General features: G+C 38.8%; 1 protein-coding gene across 1 annotated transcript in view; it reads right to left on the reverse strand.

The window, feature by feature from the left end:
- The window catches only part of RET (ret proto-oncogene), a gene marked incomplete at its 5' end in the record, with an annotated part of 33,419 nt that overhangs the window by 7,397 nt on the left and 6,554 nt on the right, over positions 1-19,468 (reverse strand). Inside the window, 10 exons of the mRNA XM_009872833.1 lie at positions 156-226; positions 3,143-3,265; positions 3,374-3,588; positions 5,123-5,230; positions 7,812-7,959; positions 8,482-8,738; positions 10,248-10,367; positions 14,190-14,300; positions 15,170-15,295; positions 16,031-16,289. Coding sequence (XP_009871135.1) covers positions 156-226; positions 3,143-3,265; positions 3,374-3,588; positions 5,123-5,230; positions 7,812-7,959; positions 8,482-8,738; positions 10,248-10,367; positions 14,190-14,300; positions 15,170-15,295; positions 16,031-16,289 — 1,538 coding nt within the window. The remainder of the gene's footprint in view (positions 1-155; positions 227-3,142; positions 3,266-3,373; positions 3,589-5,122; positions 5,231-7,811; positions 7,960-8,481; positions 8,739-10,247; positions 10,368-14,189; positions 14,301-15,169; positions 15,296-16,030; positions 16,290-19,468) is intronic.

Here is a 19,468-nt window from a genome sequence, read left to right on the forward strand (position 1 = left end):
CATATCATTGCCAGTTGATAGTGCCATCCAGGCTCTGTTCCTCCTGCCCATTTGTAAGAGCAGCAGCTTTGGCTACCCTGTGCCTTGTTGTGCTTCCTTCCTCATCTCCTTAAACAAGTACAAAAACCATAAAGAACACAAGAACTCACACTTACACATCACTTTGGGTTGTATAGATATGATCAAATAGGGACTCTATGGCCATCCACTTAACAGGTATCCGACCCTAGGAGGAGAAAAAGCAGCAACGCAATTAATAGTCAGAAAATTAAGTTTCAAAGTGGAAAACCAAGGTATTTATATTCAAAACTGTAACATATACTCTATCTACACTTTTAATGAGGTTTCCAATGGACTGAATGATTTTGCATTTCAGAAGAAAAATAGCAAGGAGAACAATTGTGAGAGTTTTTAAAAATCACTCATTCATTTCATTTCACTTCACACACTTCAGTAATCTAATTATGTAAAATAAGGTGGGTTGTTGTTTCGCTTGGGTTTTTTCCTCCAGATGGTCGCCAGTTTGAGTCAGGTAAACTCAACTCTCCTCTTCACGAACAGCTTCATCCAAAGAGTTATATTCTTCAAATGAATGTCTGTCTTGCCATTGCTTTTGGGAAATGTGAAAAATGCAAAAACAATGGGGAATAATGATTAAAGAAGAAGAGCTATCTCATTTATATCAGGGATGATGCATAAATGGAAGCACCTAGATGTTAAGATACCTTTGGTTTCAGAACTGTACCTGAACAGTCATGTTCAGTTACTGGTTACTAAATTGAATCTACAAGTTGCTACTTTCCACTGGCAGAAACTCACTGATAAAAACTGAGAAATCTGCCCCAGATATTCATGAAAATCTGCACCACTTCCAAGATGTTTCCTAATCTTCACAATACCACTTGCATTCATATGCCTTACTTCTTGTTCTCAGGAAATTCATATATGTATGCAACAACTGTTTCAGTACGATTTGAATTTTATCCTCCTTCCACGGTGACAAGTATCTCAGAAGTGAAAATATCCATTCAGTACATCAACACCCCGCCAAATAAAATGAAACTGCCTTATGTAATGTATCATTCTTGAAACACAGAACAACTGGTATAGATCAACGTCAAACACGTACATCAGAAGACAGCTAAATGAACATGGCAAAGCCCTTATGATCATGTCTTCCAAAAGGTTTATTTTCTTCAAAACTTATTTTGACTGAGGAAACATTCACACAAACTGGCTTGAAAAAGCAGGGAAAGCTAAACTGAAAATTCACTGTATTTATGGAAATGTTTTCATAAAATTCTGAAATTTTCACATGCAAAAGTTTCTGTTGGCAACACTTCCATTTTAAGTCATAGAGGAAACTGAACCAACACTACTCATCTTAGAAAGAGTCAACAGAAAGTTGTGTTAGTGAATGTCAGAGTCTGGCCTGAGATTGACTTATAAGAGTCCTCCTGATGTCAGCGACAGGTGGATACAAACAGTCAGAAAGCAGGATTTGTCTTGCTGGATTTAACAATATTTTTTACAAGAATAAGTAAATGACGAGCCTTAATTTATACTTTTAGTCTCAAAGATATTATGCTCAAGCGTTTCTTTTCAGGGAAACAGTGATGTGACTCAATAACTCATCTTTCCATCAAATTCCCTTTCAGCAGTCCCGCAAGTGAAATGTAACCACCATATGCTGAATCCTGCCATGAGCTCTGCAAGCAGACAGAACTGTAGCTAGGCACCTGACAATAATCTACCATGGCAGGCAAAACAGAATTCCTTTAAATAACCTCTGGCACGTAGCACTAGCTCCTAATCTACCCTGACCTGTGATGTACCATTTTGAGTTAAGATTTAGTATCATTCAGACATTTGGAAGTATCTGTAGGAGGGCTTTGCTTCAAGTGTTCTGCATAGATGTGATAATTCCTGAAATTCAGATCCTGATAGAAATTGTCTGCATTTTTTTAAACTCCTTGGGATTCTTTTTTGTTCATATTTTTCATTGTAAGTAGGAAAATGACGGGGATTTTTGGTTTTTGTCTTCAAGCAGTGTGATGAGGAACTTGATAAATAAGAAGGCTCACACAGTTAAAAATGGGCTGCCCTCTGCCTGTAAAAAGTTTAATAGTTAAAAGTTCCTGCAGTGAAAAAAAGTGTCATTCTTCTGTACTTATATTAACAAAACACTTGCTAGTTTTAAGGATCCTTTGTGCACTCTCTAGCCTTAAGAAAGAATTTATTACAGATTACTTGGCACATTGCTTTTAAAAACGAGCAGATCTCACTCTGCTCTTTACATGTTGTCTTGCAGCTCTTCCCAGGAGCACTGAGCAGCCAAGGTGGGGCAGTGACCTCACCCCTCTGCTCAGAGCAGGGTCAGCCACAGGAGGTTTCTTGGGACCATTTCCAGCCAGGTTTTGAGTATCTCCAGGGACAGAGACTCTCTGGGCAGCCTGTTCCAGTGCTCAGTCACTGTTACAGTACAAAAGTTTTTCCTTTAAAAGGAATTCCTCATAGACCAAATAGCTCCCAGTGCCTCTTGTCCTGTCACTGGGCCACACTGAGAAAAGCCTGGCTCTGCCGGCTTTATTCCCTCCCATCAGGTATTTAGAATCACAGAATCACAGAACAATTCAGGTTGGAAAAGACCCTTGGGATCATCGAGTCCAACCATTGACCCTACCCTACAAGGTCACCCCTAAACCATATCACCCAATATACATATATACATATACATATATACAGCTCAGTAAGATCCCGGAGCCATTTTTTTCCAGGCTGAACAAACCCAGCTCTATCAGCATCTCCTTGCATGTCAGATGTTCTGAGGCCTTAATCAGCATAGTGAGTCTTCTTTTACATATTAGAAATAGATTAGTTTTGTTTACTTGTCTACAAATAGAGGTGGAAAGAGAGGTAATGGTGACTTAAATATGATACATGTTTTACACATATAGATTACTATCTCACTGATTAAGCTCATTATTTTGCTTCATCTTCATTCTTAGTTCTTTAAAATAGAGAATTGTTCTAATAAAAATAATCGTTATCTTTTTCTTTTTCTGTGCTCAAGTCCTTCAGTATAAATTCATTCTTTTGATTAGTTAATAATTCCCACCACTGTCTTTATTATGCACTGTACCTTGCTCCTCTTGACATATGAATCCTCTTCGTATACGTCACGGGAGAGGCCAAAATCAGAAATCTTCATTTTGCGCCCTTCTGCCACCAATACATTTCTGGCTGCTAAATCACGATGAACGAGCTTTTGGAAGAAACGCACAACAGTGATTATGCTTTTTGTGAAGGAACCAACTCCCGCCTTGTCCATCTATCACAGGGACGTGCTCAGATCCCTGTTACACTGCCCTACCTTCATCTCCGCAAGGTACTGCATTCCTCGTGATATCTGCCATGCAAATGATATCAGATCGCCCATCGTTAAGGCTCTCTCATCAGGGTTATCCAAATAACTTGAATTTCTGTTGCCCTCACTGCCCACATAGCTTGGTCCTACTTTTCGACTTTCCCTGAGAAAACTGCGCAACGAGCCATATTTAGCGTATTCCACAATTAAATACAGTGGGCCTGAAACAAACAAACACACTGATGAGTAAACCATGAATAGATAACCATTTAATTTTTTTTCAGAAAAGTCTCTTAGAATTGACACATTGTTTTGAACAGTCAAAAGGTCCAGACACCTCGGGCCTTTATGTAAAAAATCAGCCATAGAATCATAGAATATTTTTAGCTTACATCCTCTATGCAAATTGAGTGAGCTTCAGCCTAAATCAAAGCAGAATTCACGCTCTTGCCTATACTTCCTCATCTCAATAATTTGAGACTGACAAAGAGACCACCTTCTTACAAATCAGATCTGCAAAACAGCCTAAGGTAGAGAAACTTTAAAAAAATATTAAAATCAGAGTAATTTTCTGGAGTGTGTGATACTGAACTCCCAAATTACCCACTAATTTCAGTGTTGTATTCAAGGTGCCTTTTCAGAGCACTCAGAAACATTCTGACATTTCAATCCATTATTTTCTCCTCCCCATTACCCACATGAGTAATACCCACTCAGTGCTTTAATTCTAACTACATTTGTCTGCTGTATTAAAGCCTTCCCAATTCATACACTAACGAATTAACTTGATATTTATTAAAAGCCTGTGACTCAGAAACAATTCACTTCCTTTGGGATAAAAAAATACATTGTCCTGAAAAGAAAAGAAAAAATATATCCCACTCCCCTGGTTTATTATCTAAGACTGGGAGATGACTCAAACCTGACTTATACGCTCTGTCTACAACTAAAAGTGCCAGAAGGAGAGGGAAAAAGGCAGGCCTTTGCCCAAGGTTGCAATATGCCATACTATCATTTTAGGTTGCATAATCACGTGCAAAAGGAAGAGCATGTTGGCATGCAACTTCATTTAAAATGAACAGAAATTCTTCATATTAGTTCCCATGCACAACAAAGAAAATTTGCTTTCCTGGCAGTTTATAATACACGTGTCTTAGAATTTTCCCCCTTGAAATATACTTTTCAATGAATGTGGCTTTTAGCAACTATTTCACAAGAGGGAAACAATGGTTTTGAGATAGAGGAAGAAAACTGACTATCAACCTAAGTGTCCAGGTATATTTTAACAAAAGTATCTGTAGTTGTCTCTTTGTGTGTGTGTGTTTTGTTTTTTGTTTATTTTAATAGGGAGATTTCCCTTCCTGGCTTAGGCCTCAGAGCAGGGTTTCATACAGAGTTTCAGTATGAATAACAACAATAATGAGAACTCCATTAAACATAACCCGTATATGAAAACACTTACTGAGCATCAACATAATACAAAAATACATACTGAAGGGATGAGAATTTGTATTAATTGATTAAAATAGCTTCAGAATCAAAATGTGTATTAAAGAAAGCCACAAGAAAAGTTTAGTTAAGTTAAAACAGCATTTCTTCCTCCTTTCAAATATTGCTTTCCATATATGTCCCTCATTTTTTCAGCCACCAGCAAATTTAAAAGGTGCTCAGCAATCCTTAAGCAGTGGTCCAAACCCAAACTGCTCCTTACTTCCTCGCTTGACATTTTTATCTGAACAAGCTTCTAATATTTACCATCTTGACTGCAGGCTCCGTAAAGCTTGATGACGTGAGGATGGTTCACCTGTTTCAAAAGGTTGAACTCAGAAAGTAGATCTCGCAGCTCGCTCTGGGAAGCGTTTTCTGTGAAAGCGTCCAAAGACACGGCTGTGGTTAGGAAAGCGTTACACGAGAATTCTCTACATACTGTCTCAAGTGTGAGATCAATCATTTCTCCTGGAATTAGCAAGAGGTTGGAAAACTCTGCACTTCCTCACAGGAAAGAAATTTTCCCATCACCACTGTCCTGCAGTCATTAACATCACAACCTAGCGAACGGGACGGCTGCTGTTCTGGCGTGGTAACCTGCGCTAATCACCACTGCTCTGCTACAAATGACTACAGAGAGAGTAGGTCAGCCAAGGCTCAGGACCAGAGTCTGTAATGTATTGCAGATGCCATGAAATTATTGTAGACCTTTTCTAGTGTTCTAAAGCAGCTTTTTAGGCTGAATCAGTGCAATAGAGGCTTCAGAATCATGCAAAAGGCAAGATTTTATGATGATCAAACAAAAAAAAGACTTGCTCAGTTACCTCCCATGATACAGCACAAAGGATTTAGTTACACATACATTTAAAACACATGTGTTAATAGTTTGTCCTGGCCATGACAATTTTTTACTCTATTCTACTATATGGCTGATGCAGACATATATTATCTTATAGTCTGAACCTTCACTCAGATTCTACCCCAGGGAGTGCAATATCAGATGGTCTCTCACTACTGATACAGACTACAAAAAAGTATACATTTATGTAAGCTAAAAATTAAAACCATCCACTTAATGCCTGTGAGAAAGTCCTGTTTTTCTAGCTCTGGAACTATGCAGCATGTGTAAGAACAGGACAAAGTTCTCCAAGTACCATGACTATTCCTCTGCTGGAAAAACTAAATTCAGTAGTGCACAAATGGAGATAGCTCTAAAGCTCTATGCCCCTTCTTTTTACAAATTGCAGATAATACCTATTTACATATCAGTTGGTGTTCCCGCTTTAAGTTGATTGTAATGAGGGCATTTGTATGATGCAGGAGGTCAGATTTGATTCACATGAGAAAAGTGGTAATAGCAGGCTGGAAAAATTATCTCTCTCTTCCTCTAAACCTCCATCAATAGCTCCAAGACTATTTTGTCTCAGCTAATTACTTACTGCTCCTTGTTCCCTCCCTGGTACGTAACGCCAAGTTGACAAAGGAGGGAGAGTCCCACCCTGGTCTGTTCTTAACTGCAGACTGTACCCACCCATACAGCTCAGCCAGGAGTTATCTTTTGTGCAAGTAAGCAAGAGGCTTTCTCCATTAACAGACTGGTAGGTATACCATTCCCTTTTAAAGATCAGGCAGTGTAGAGTCCCTGGTACTTGGGCAAATCGCCCTCTTTGCATCTGTTGCAGGGAAAAGGATGGGTGATGCTGGCCTGATCCAGAATAACTGTCCTTTATAGTTCCCTGACAGCATTACAGAGGCTAGCGCAGAATAATGCAATGTTTCTTATACTTGAGTTGTCATTTGTTAACAGTAAAGTTAAACCGAGAACAACAGATAAATGTTTGCAGAACGCCAAATTTTCTCCACAGTCAAACTAGAAGCTGGAATTTGAGGTGACTATCTGTAATGTAGTTTACATTACAAAGAGATTCATTAGGATCTGAAGTATTACTGTAAATGTCAGATGAATTTATTAAAGTAAAGTGCTTAAAATAAAGGGTCACTCCTTCACATTATCAATTCTGTCAATTCTTTGCTTCATAACAGTTAGGGAAAGCTGAATGTTAAATTATCTGCAAGTAAAAGCAACATTTTTTACCACTATGTCTTGGAATCTTAACTCAGTCATGTTATTGATGAAAATGTGCCAGAAAAAGCCATGAGTAAATACAAGTAAATACAAAATGAAATAATGACAAAGGCTATCCTCTTGATAGCGATGTATGGGTCATTACTTGACTATTGCAAGCAATGGTTAAGTAGTCTTTACTTCAGAAAAAACTTAGGTCCTAGACTTCCTCCATATGACCTATTCTCCACTGAACTTGTTGCAATGCAACCACGTACCTTATAATGCATTTATTTCTTTGGTAAAATGATGGCACATGCAGGATCTTTGCTCTCAAGCCGCAGCAGATGATTTGGTTTTTTACAGAAAACAAACTTACATATAGTAGAAATGGTAATAAGTATAACATTTTCCTATAATGACATGTTTTTATTTATGAGTAGCAGCGAATGGTTGAGCTCAAGGTCTCACATTATCATCTTAACATTATCTAGGCATACTTTATTTGCCCCAGCTTTAAAGTCTTCGGGAAAACTGAAGACACTGAGATAAAACACTGGGCTGTTCAAGCCAGTTTGAAAGCTCTAACAAACCCTTGCAATATTTCCATCAATTTCAAACAAAATAGAATACATATGCTATGTTAAGACAGAGGCTCCTTGCAAATCATGAATTAGAATCACTTGTGAAAATTACTTCCTTGGATCACTGTGATGTTATCTCCTAAAATCAGAAATCTGTCAGAATATAATAGAATGCTGAAAGAAATAGAGGATGTTACACTGGTTGCTTTTAGCTGATTTTTTTACTATCATGGTAGCCGCTCTCAGAATCCACTCAGAGGTTACAACAAATAGTTTTCAGATAATTTCAGACCCAGATGGGACTTACCTTTTAGCATTTTCACTGCTACTGTGGTATAGCCAGCCCTTCCCTTGAGTCGGAATGCTGTTGCCTTGACGACCTTTCCAAATTCCCCTTCTCCAAGAGTCTTGCCCAGAACTAGGTTCTTCCGCGGGAATTCCCACTTTGGATCTTCCTGCAGGAGAGGAAAGGAACCCTGTAAGTGGCCAGCTACACCCGAAGCATGTTCCCCAGGAGACTATTCGTCAGGAATAGGCGCATGTTAGTGTACAACATTCAGTTTCCCTTTTTATCAGTATCAGCGTATTCCTCTAAAAGCTTTTGAATCTCTAAGTATTTTGTAAGTATTTTTTCCATTACCCTGGAAACACCTCCTTCAAAACAGGCTGTACATTTACAGGTATGGGAAATTGGGTACAAATGAAAAATGAAGTAACAGAGGATAAAGGCTTGCTTTCAGAGTAACTATGAATATGTGACCTTGGACTTCACAGAGAAGTAAATCAGTTTTACTCACGTATAAGGCTTAGATGACAATCCTCCTCTTAGGAAATTAACGTTATTAAGCCTTAAGGTTGCAAAAATGATAACAGACAAATAGACTGCATTTCTGTAACACTTCTGCATGCATAAACAACATTCTTTAGGAACACGACAAACATCAGAAAAAGAGCACGTAAAATGACATCGGGCTTACTGGTATTTTAAAGGTGTCTACAGACACCTGGTTCTCCATGGAATCTAAAGAAGGCCGGCGCACGTTAGTAGAAGAATAACTGATGGGGTAGGACTGGGCTGGGCGCCGGAATGTCATTTCTGCAGAGGCAATAGGTGGCTTCGGAGAATTCTTGTGGTAACGATGGATGAAATAGGAAGAAAGCAGCACGGAGATGATGAAGGACAGCAGCACTGCCCCCGCGATCACTGTCTTGCACACGTCATCACATAGTTGCTCTGTGGATCAAGAAGAGCTTCTTAGAACTTTGCCTGTTGTCTCCTATTTCTGAGTTGGCAACGTGTATAACACACACAGGTGTGACAGAAACAGAACTCAGTTTAAAAACCTAGAGGAAAACTTAGTAGCTAATTCTCAATGAAATTTGAGAAATTGCAAATATGCCCATGGCACCTATCAATTCTTCCGTTCATTTTGGACACCAGCAGGTAACTGTTTGCCTAACTGCCTGTGTAAATGTAAAGATAGCTGGCTTGACCCTGTGTTCCATATTTTTATAGATGTAGGCTACTTCTCGACACTCTTTAAGACTCAGACTACCATATATTGACCTACTGAAACCACTTATCCCTCTGGAGACCTATGACTGAATTTTGCTTGTAGACAACAGTTCATGTTAGAGCCATTCTACCCATCAAATAAAATCTTCTTCAGATATGAAGAATATTTCTCTTCATCTTTTTAGATGATAAGGAGACTTAGAGTACTACAGCTTCATATTTAACAAAATAATTGTTTCTGAAAACATTGCCTAATGTGGCAACTGCTTCTAAAGTAGTATGCAATTTTTACATCCCCATTTATCACTTCCCCTTTTGCAGAAGCAATTTTAGTATCATACATTGGAAACTGAGCTTCAGTCAGAGCGCCCCTAGACAGGATCCCTAGCTGGTCAATTCCCAATGTCCTTTGCATTGTTCATTAGATAATCCTGACCTCAGATACACAGTTAACTTAGCTACATCTGCAAGCTGTATCTCAGAAATAAGTGGAAACAACACAACACCTTTTTCGAACAGAAAAAAAAGAGGGAAAAAGACAAAAAATAAAAAAGATGAAGCAAGAGGCTTCCTCTTTTTTTCTTATGCCTATAGATAATTTACCCAGAAGAGCAACCTGAGATATATTCTGAACAACTTAATTTTAGATGCAAAATATGTCATGTTATGTTTACTATTATCAATAATAAAAACAATTAAATCCCCTTTATTTAATCTCCATCAATTTGTTTCAAAAAACTGCATGGAGCTTTCCTATTTAAACAAAGGTCAATGAAGAAAGTAATCCGCTCCTAACACAATGGGTGCTGGCTACCTCTGACAGTTTGAAGCTTAGATTTTCAGAAATGATTAGGAAGCTGAAATTACTTGAAAGTAATAGAAGTCATCGTTCTAATTCTCCTATCTGTCTTTGCAAATATCAGGGGAGTCTCACTGAAATGCAAATGCTGCTGGAAATCACAGGATGACCAACCTGTTTGTGGTATAGTAATGGATTAAAAAAAAAAAATCTTTAGCTCAGGGTAGAAATAACCCCCTTTGGAAACTGTCAGGCTCCACAGTAGAAATCGAAGTGTCAGGTCTTAACTAATTTTATATTAGCAGCCTCTAACTAAAGATATTGCTTATTAATATGACCACGAGTTTAGATCGTGGTATATATGCAGGTGGTAGACACAAACAGAGAAAAAGATCAGTACAAGAACAGCAGGTAATGTTTACACTTACCCTTGATATCATCTTTCTCACAGTAACAGTTCTGTCTTGGGAAGCAGTAACAAATCCCATGTCCTGACTTAATTCCAAGATTTCCAATGCCTTTTCCATGACCACCAATAATGTTTCCACCTAATCAAATACAGACACAAGCTAAGATTCTCACACGCAGTTAAAGGGGGGAGAGGAAGAAAAAAAAAAAAGCTCAAATTTTTTAATGGATTTCTCTGTAATTTGACAGGAGAGCAGAGTACAGTGATAACAACTGGGATTCCCTAAGAATTAAGGGAGACTAAATTCTGAAATTTCTGGGATCCTGAAATAAGGAGAACTTGCACTGTCTAAAAACTGTCCCTGATTAGCAGTTATTCCCATGATGAAAGGCTCTGGATTAAAATTTACCTGTAAGAAAAATATAATAGTTTTCTTTGCATCACATAGTTGGGATCCTTTCCTAATTTGAGGTACCTTTTAAAACCTTGTATGGAATCCCATTATTTAATACCAAACATCTACCAAAACTGATCATCTCCCTGCTGTCCCAGCTCACATTTCCTCATAAAGCATTACGGTTCTGTATCAGTGAGGTCATCTTACGTTTTAAAATTCTCCCTAAAATACCTTCTCTAGTCTTCTTATTTTAGTTTCTCTCCACCATTGTTATTTTTGTTACTCATGAGCTGATGTTCAGTCCAGCGGTATAGACCATCAGCCTACATGTTTCAGTTCCGTTCCTGGTTCTGAGGCCAATTCCCTCTTAACCCTTCAGCATACTGTTCTAGATATCATCTGTTCCATTGTCAAATGGAGACAACATTACTTAATCATGTCTTTAAATGCCACTGAATAGCCTAGTAAGAGCACTAAGAGTAAGTGTAGGTCATAAAAGATGAATCAATGTATTGTTTAATATTAGGGAAACAAGTGCAGAACCTCATAGTGAACTACTCGTGATCTCAGGAAGGTGTTCTTCATGCAGAGCAACTGCAAATATATTTCCAAGTGCATAACTTTTTTTCTGCATATATTATAAAAATGACCACTAGTTGTGACATTTTTCATCTACAAACTGTCTGTAATCACATTATATAGACGGAAATCAATCAAATTCTGTAAGTTTAGCTGCCCTTCAGACAAACTGCCTAACCCATAATGGGATTCAAAAGATGAACAAGGTTTTTTAATATAGCTTGCTTTCTATTTTAATTCATTTTCCTCCATCTCACCTAAGTAAACAGTAGAGCAAATTACTGTTTCTTTTACATTTCTTTAGGTCTGTAACACAAATTGAGGAAAGGAGTATTTTTTGGCAACATAAAGGCAAACATCCTTTTTTTAGAAGTGAAACGGGAACTTGAGTATTTAAGGAAAACAGAGTTGAATTATCTTTCTAGAGAGGTCGAATCTACTAAAATGTATGCAGCTCAGCTGGTTAATTTTGGAAGAGATTGTGCTGAGTCCCTGCTCTCTGAGCTGACTCTTGTTTCAAGAAGCACCGTTGTCCCCAAAAAGTCTTGATTCCCCCCATCAGCGAACTTCCTCTATTCTGAAGAGGTGATCACAGAATCACAGAATCACAGAATGTTAGGGGCTGGAAGGGACCTCAAAAGATCATCTAGTCCAGCCCCCCCACCAGAGCAGGATCACCTACTCCATTCCAAAATGATGAAATAAAGTTTCTGTTAACCTAAGGAAAATGATAAGCATTTATCTTTATCTGCCTATGTCTGAGGACTTGGAAGAAGGAATGAGGAGGTCCTATCTGAACTGTTCTTGAGCAAGGGGTCTGGAGAAAAAATGGTTTTTACATAGCAGGGAAAGGAGGAGCACATTGTCACTGCAGGTGTACACTGGAAACATGGAGCTTCCAGCACACATTCCAGAGACCCAAAAATTTATCATTCACCAATGCAGTGGTGGCAGGGAAATTCCAAGAGTTTTCAATACTGTTTTACATTGTGTAGTGTTTCACAGGCTGTTTTAAATTAGCAGCTCTTTCCATTGCCCTGTGGTGAGAAAGAGCTTTCCCTAATTCAAGGTCACTTGGAAAAAGGAAAAACTATGGCCCTATTCCACACCACAAACTCCATAAATTCGGAAGGTAAAAGCACTTGTTGTTGGACAAAACTAAAGAGGACATCTGACTACCACTTAAAAAAAAACAACACAGAAGACACACAAAGCAAGGTAGAAGTCTAAGCACTCTCTTTTTTTTTTTCCATTATCAGAAAGCCAAAGTCCAGAGGAGTCTACAAATATCAGTCATTTAAAAATGTTTAGCCAGATTCACACATTGCAACCAGTCCTGAAGCAATGACTCAGCACAAGAAAGTCTCTTACTTAGAACGCAGTTAGGCTGCCTCTAACTGACAGGCACAGCCACAGGGCCTGGTTGTTTCAGCTGAGTGCCCTTCAATGGAACGTTCACAGCGTTAGGGTGAGAAAGCAATTTTGGGGCTCAAGTATATAGCCATCATAATGACAGATGAATTACAAAAATAAGCATTTAAAGTACTTAAAGAATATCCTTGACCTTAAGGCATCTGGGACTTTGTCTTTATTCCTTGCCATTCCCAAAGAAACATCCCCTAGCAGTGAAAGCTGAAATAATGGTAGTCCGGCACCTCTGAGCTCCCAAAACACACTCATTTCTCTGTCTGCAAATACACTGCTTTTGGGTGCAAGCCCAGGTTCTGAATTGCATCAAATCATGTATAAAATTATCCAGCTCAGGCATTGAAAAGGCATACATAACATCTTGCAAGCTTGTCTTACTTGCCTGCTTCTATTATTAAGAAAGTATTTCTTTCAGGCTTCTGTTGAGCAAAACATCTGATGCTGCATATGTTGCACATTACATGTTTTAGCATTGCAGCCTCTGGCACAAATATTTGCACTTTTAGAATGACAACTGATTGTGGATATTATAAATAAAGAATTCTTTTCAGATGATTAGAGAAGTTACTTGAATTCACTTCAAGCATTTCTGCCATTTTAATGACTGCTTTTATGCACTCTAATGAAACAATTATCTTTGTGATAAAAGTCATATACAATACACAATCCCATTCTTGCATGCAAGAAATGCAAAGATGCCTCTTCATTCATTTTATAGAAGGTAAGTCCTAGCCTGTATGAAAACACTAGTTCCTCTAAGACTCTGTTTTAAAACATAAACTTGGAATATACAATGCCAGAGCCAGAATTACTCAAGAAACATCTGTGTCTTTATTCCTGAATTACATACTGATAAAAAGATCCACTTAAAAATTATAATCTCATAGAAAACTGAAATTGCTCAAGTGCAATAAAATGTTTTTCTAATCTTTGCATCTTCAGGGTGATGTGCGAACTTGCAGGTATACGAGTGGAATATAGAAAGATGTGTTCAAGAAAAAAATGTATTTCAATTCTACTTTCATAAGTGCTGTTCATATGAGTCTCTGCCTGTATCTTCAAATAGATAAGGCATTGGATTGTTTTGATGATCACCTGTCAAATCAGGCCAGGTGCACTTCCTCAAATGATCCTCTGCAAAGACATTTATTTTTCATTGAAATTCATTTCATCTTACTTATTCAAATTGGAGTTAAAATAGGCATGGTTTCCATCATAATGTGCTAATGTTTCAAAATAGGGCATTAACTTCCCTAAAACCTGTATTTGTTTCATCAAGTAACTCCACTGAGAAATACTATGTGTGAATTAACAGGGAAGCAGAATAAGAATTACTGAGAAAACCTTATCTTTCCATCACTGTCAGCTGATAGGCGTTGGCTGACTGGCTTTAAAAAGAACAAAAACAGTCCCCATAACCCTCTTGTATGATTCAGATGCAGGTCTGACAATGCAGAGATGCTAAGTACACTTGTAAAGATTTCTGCGATCACAAAAGTGGAACTTGAACAATGATCAGCAGTGACACAGAAAAGCCACCCTAAAACATTTCCGTACTTGTGCAGTCTTGTGGGCACACAGCTGGATCTCTGCTCTCGATCACATCACAGATGCCATCCGGACAAGTCTTGATACTTGGGGTGCATGTGGAATAGTTGGTGGTGATCCCTGTTAACACACAAACAGACAGCTGCACAAATACCACCAGGCTTTGAAGGAAAGCTTATTGCATCTTCTCGGTGGACATCAAAGCACAGATTACTTACTTTTTAAAATAAACATCTGTGACTATAAATATCATCTGCTGGAGTAACAGGCAAGACAACAGCTAAAAGCAACTGGAAGAAATATATTTTTCACTATGTTTTCTGCTTTTGACTGCCCTTCGGGCATGTCACTTGCAGTTACAGTATTACTTGCAAAAGAGCTAGTTGACCATTTTGAGTCTGAAAAGTGGCTTTCACAACTAAGGATGCCTCTCCACAATTTCACACATACTTGAATATGAAAGTTGCAAGTAGTCAAAAAGAATTTGTGCTACTCATGCAGTTTGGAGGGTTAAAGGATTAGCACAGAAGCATTGTTTTGGAAGAGTCAAGGGTACTGCCACCCCTCAGATTTGTGCTACAGACCACAGAAAACAGAGATACTGCTTCTGTGCTCCCTGTCTCCTGAGGCATACCTGCTCAAAGGCTCATTGATATGCTTCAAAATCAACTAATGGTGGCAGAGATTATCTTGCAAATCATAAGTCACCTATTCTAGTTACACTTATGCAAACTCAGTTCACTACCTGGTGTTTTATGCGTCATGCTCGACATCACCAGGGACAAGGTCAAGTATGACCATTCCAACTTTGTGTCATTCTCCTTCCTAGTGCATGTTTCATATGGGTATTATGATCAATATTTTTAGCCCAAGCTTCTGTGTAGTTTACTATCCCATGTCGTCCAGCCAGAATAAATCAGTTTCTCTCTATAGAAGTCAGATGCTTAATTACAGCTAAACAGAAGCTCGATTCCACAACAGAAATGTACCTTTTCCACTTCCCTGTCTCCATTGGCATCTTCCTGTTAGCACTCCCAGGCCACCGCACTCTTCGCATTCAGCACGGTGCTTGCTGACAGCACAGGAGTCAGGGCAGTCCTCTTCTTTTTTTAAAACTGTTGGAAAAAGTTCAAGACAAGGGAGATGAATCCACAAGTCAGCACATCAGAAAGAAAACGCAATTCTTTGGTGTAGATATGAAGGGAAGAAAAGCTGTTTGCTCTGGGCAGAGGAGTTCTGATATTATAGAAGGGAACAAAGGCAAAGATCAGATAGAATTGTAAAGTTTCTCATGCGATAGGTTTGGAGAGAAACGATTATGTTTCCAGTGTAATCCTCCTCTGCTGTGGCTGTTACAGAATATTTTCAACATTCTGCCCTTAGGAACTTTTTTAGCAAGATGAAGTCAGTGCAATTGCTACATGAATGTTAAGTACTTTTTTTTTTTAAAAAAAAGGAAAAATTGGAGAGAGAAGTGGGGAGAAAGATGAGAGGCCAGAGATTTTTGGTTTCATATAAATATATATATATACACACTTTTCTTTTTTCTTCCATAGGAATATATGAAATACAAAATAATGGTCTTAAAAAAAGAGATTCTTCTAAATCAAATATCATAAACATTAGGAATTGCATACGATATACCAGCTTTCTGGGCCTTATTTCTTCAAACAAAATACTTGCTACAGGCAGGTCTGAATCAGAACTCAAAACTTAAACTTTTGGGATCTGTATCTGGTAGGTCAGACTCACTTTCAATTTTACTGCCATCACTTGACAGAATATACTAATAATGCATCAGCTAATACCCATATGACTTGTAAATAGTTCTAATTGACTCGGGCACTTACGATTTCCTTCCACTACAATAGTGAGGAGGGTTTTGGTATGCTTCCTGCTCTGCTTGTCTGTAGCTTGAACAGTGTATTGTATTTCCTTGCATTCAGGTCTGTGCAGCACAGAGGAATCAGTCACATAAAGGCTTCCATACTTGTCTTCTCGGCCTTGAAGTATGCTGACAGGATAGCAGCTTACGTTGGGGGACAGTAACTTGTAGGTGATATTCACACCGCGGAATTTCATACAGTTTTCAATGCAGATTTTTCCTATCTAGGCTCAAACACCAACAAATAAATCACAGACAACAGAAACACAACTGTGCATTGAAAACATTCTGTGCTGCCTAAAAATATATCAAAGAAAATTAAAGATATTACAGCCTTGCAGATTTCAGCCTTTATCTTGCATTTACGGATGTGGTATTTTACTATCAATGAAGTATTTGAATGCTTCAAATGTGAGTTTTTTCTCTGCAAAAATAAGAGGTGAAGCATTACCACTGTCTTCGGGCTAGCAGTGGAAATGCAAAAAGCCTTGACCCAGAGACTCAGTGATCTCTGGTGCCTACTGCTGCTGGTCAGCCATATTCAGTGAGAACAAGACCCTTTGATCTGGGAAAGTCTGAGTTCAGTCCCTGCTCTGTCTCAGACTGATCAGTGAGAAAATCTTTGCTCTTGCTCGAGAAAGCAAAGAGCTCAGCATTAACAAAGCTGAGCCTCTTTTCTAAGACATAATTTTTGCAATATTACAGTCAAAAGGTTTCTGGCCAGCTGAGTTTTCTGAAAGCCTTAAAAGGAACAAGAACCTCATTGTTTCCCATTTGCAATTTTAAAACCATTTGCATCTAAAAATGAAAATGTGCTGGTTTGCCATATTTGAACTTCTGCCTGCCAGAACATCTACACTAGAGCACTCCTCAGTCTGAAGCAATTTATCTGAGAAGCACAGGAACGTAAAGCCCCAACTCCCGTCCAGCTCTTACAGGAACTGATCCAAAGCTCACTTTGGTTTTTCCATTTACAAGAGTGAGATTCAGATCAGGCCCAGAGGCATTGGCTTTCCTTGCAGGGAAACCCACAGTGTGAAGGGTGGGGTGTTACTGAAAGGAACTTGGTGATGGAGTCTTTTCAAAAGCTACAGTTAAGATGTATTTTCAGAAGTAACACCAGTGCTGGTAAAACTGTATCTGTACATCTTGGTTTTAACATCATCATTATTATTACTATTACTAAAGAATGTTAAAAAAAAATAAAAAAAAGGTTTTTGTACTAAGACCTCTTCCTATGAACCTGGACTACTTAAAAGTCAAAGAGGGAGCTTCTGCAGTCCTAGAAGCACCCTTTGTCATAGGACAGTCTCACCTCATCTAACCTACTCCCATTCACACCACTGACTGGTCATTTGGCATCAGTTTTGTTGGCTTTTTCTGGTGGCAGGATACAAAGACTATAAAAGCCATCAGCGGCTGAGCCATTTCTTCCTTGCTGTCTGTTCTCCACAGCATGCTGGGACTGGCAGGAAGATGCTGGGACTGGCAGGAAGAAAAAGAAGCAAAGACGAGATTTCAACTATTCATAAATTCTGTCTAGACACAAGGTCTAGGCAGGTCCCTTCCAGAACCAGTTGCTGCTGCACTGTGACTGGCAGTGTTTTACAACTGCTAAGTGGCGTTTCTTTGACGTGGCAGGGTAACACAATGATGTTCCATGGCACCAACCTCTATAGAGACTGAACTGTCCTTTTGGCCTCCTCTGTCATAACTGCTTTTTGCAGGCATGTTACTGATGAACACAAATTTCCTCCAGAAGAGGATGGAGAAGATCCCATAAATTCAGGGTTCCTGAAAAGTAGATTACCCTCAGAGTAGCACATGAGCCAGTTTTGCTTTCTCTGTACAACCTGAGAAACTAAAAATGCCTGCCTCAAGAAATTTCTACAAGAGAGATAGGCTTTCTTGTTTTGTCCAATTCCACTAGGAAAAGCCCAAACTTGTCACTTTGCTTGCACCACAGAGTCAGCACAGCTCTCAGATGCAGCAGAGCACAGCTCCAGGGGAAGGAGGTAGAAGCAGCCAGTTCCTTTTTCTCATGAGGACTGTGAAAAATAGCCTGGTAAACAGGATTAACATCAACAAAGTGGGAACATACAAAGGTGCATTTTGCAAGACTCTCAATAGTTAACACAGAAATAGGGGCAGAAAAATCCATCTTTTGAGCTCCAGAGTTTAATAAAGTCTGGATAATGATAATGTTCCCCTTCACTGAATTCCAGGGACATTTGGACATATAACCCGTCTAAAATTCTCAGCCAATGTTATTAATCATTTGTCTCCGTAAATGTCAATAGAGCTTTAAGTCCTTTGATAAGTTAAATGCCACTGGGCAAGCCTGTACTGTCAGGCCATGCTTCTGTTATTCAATTCATTTAGCTGCTCAAATAGACAAATGGCATCAGCCCAGCAGTTAATCATTTCTTCACGCTCTTGTGTTTTCCTTAGGGCAAGAGACAGTTCAGCCTTCATATTAATTTGGTCCAGTACTTTTCCTCACTGCTCTGGCACATCACGGCTAATTATGCAGACGACTTTAACAATGTGAATTGCTGGGGACAAAGCTGCTTCCATTGACTTGTGCTCCGAGCCCAGCACACTGTAAATTCAAACCCAGGCTCGGAAGTAGGTGGATGACACTTGAACTGATTGAGAACACCATCTCCAGAGCCAGGGTAAGTTTTGCATTTTGCTGTTCGACAATCAGAACAAAATTTCTTTGTGAACTCATGTTTAGGCAGCACAAAGAAAGATCTCTCCCCGCAGACTTGGAGGTCTTGCCAGAAACAGTTTTCCCTGCTGCTGCTGCCACCCAGTGAAACTGCACGGCTAGTGGGAAGTGCTATTGTTTCCAGAAACCCTAAAATGCCCTTTCGGATGTTTGACTGTCCTGACAACATGCAAAACCAGCAGCTTTATAAGTTAACCGGTTTTGGTTTGCATTCTTGACTAGAAAACTATATAATCTCAGACTTCAAACAAATGTGTTCAAGCAATCTAAGGTATGCACAGATAATCGGGCTTTCACCAAATTTAATTTGGAATTCATTCGTGCATAATATTATTGTATGCATATTCTTAAATATAAAATATGTGGGTAGATGTATACATATATACACATACCAAAACTACAGTCAAATAATTGATCTATATTCATACACACCTAACAGTTAAGTTTCCACACTTTTTACAGTTACCATCATGTTGTGACATACATACAGTTGAGGACCATTTCTAGATGCTAAGAGCTAGACTATGAGTTTCTTACACACATCTGCTATTATTTCTTTTAGGGGGACAGCCACTGGTTTCACCCTATCTCCTTGCAAGAGTTTATTACACCACTGAGAATAAAGCTCTCACTATCTGGTGCTACAAAAACTCAAACCACCAAAAACAC

Source organism: Apaloderma vittatum, unplaced genomic scaffold (assembly GCF_000703405.1).
Source record: "Apaloderma vittatum isolate BGI_N311 unplaced genomic scaffold, ASM70340v1 scaffold39957, whole genome shotgun sequence".
Classification (NCBI taxonomy): domain Eukaryota; kingdom Metazoa; phylum Chordata; class Aves; order Trogoniformes; family Trogonidae; genus Apaloderma; species Apaloderma vittatum.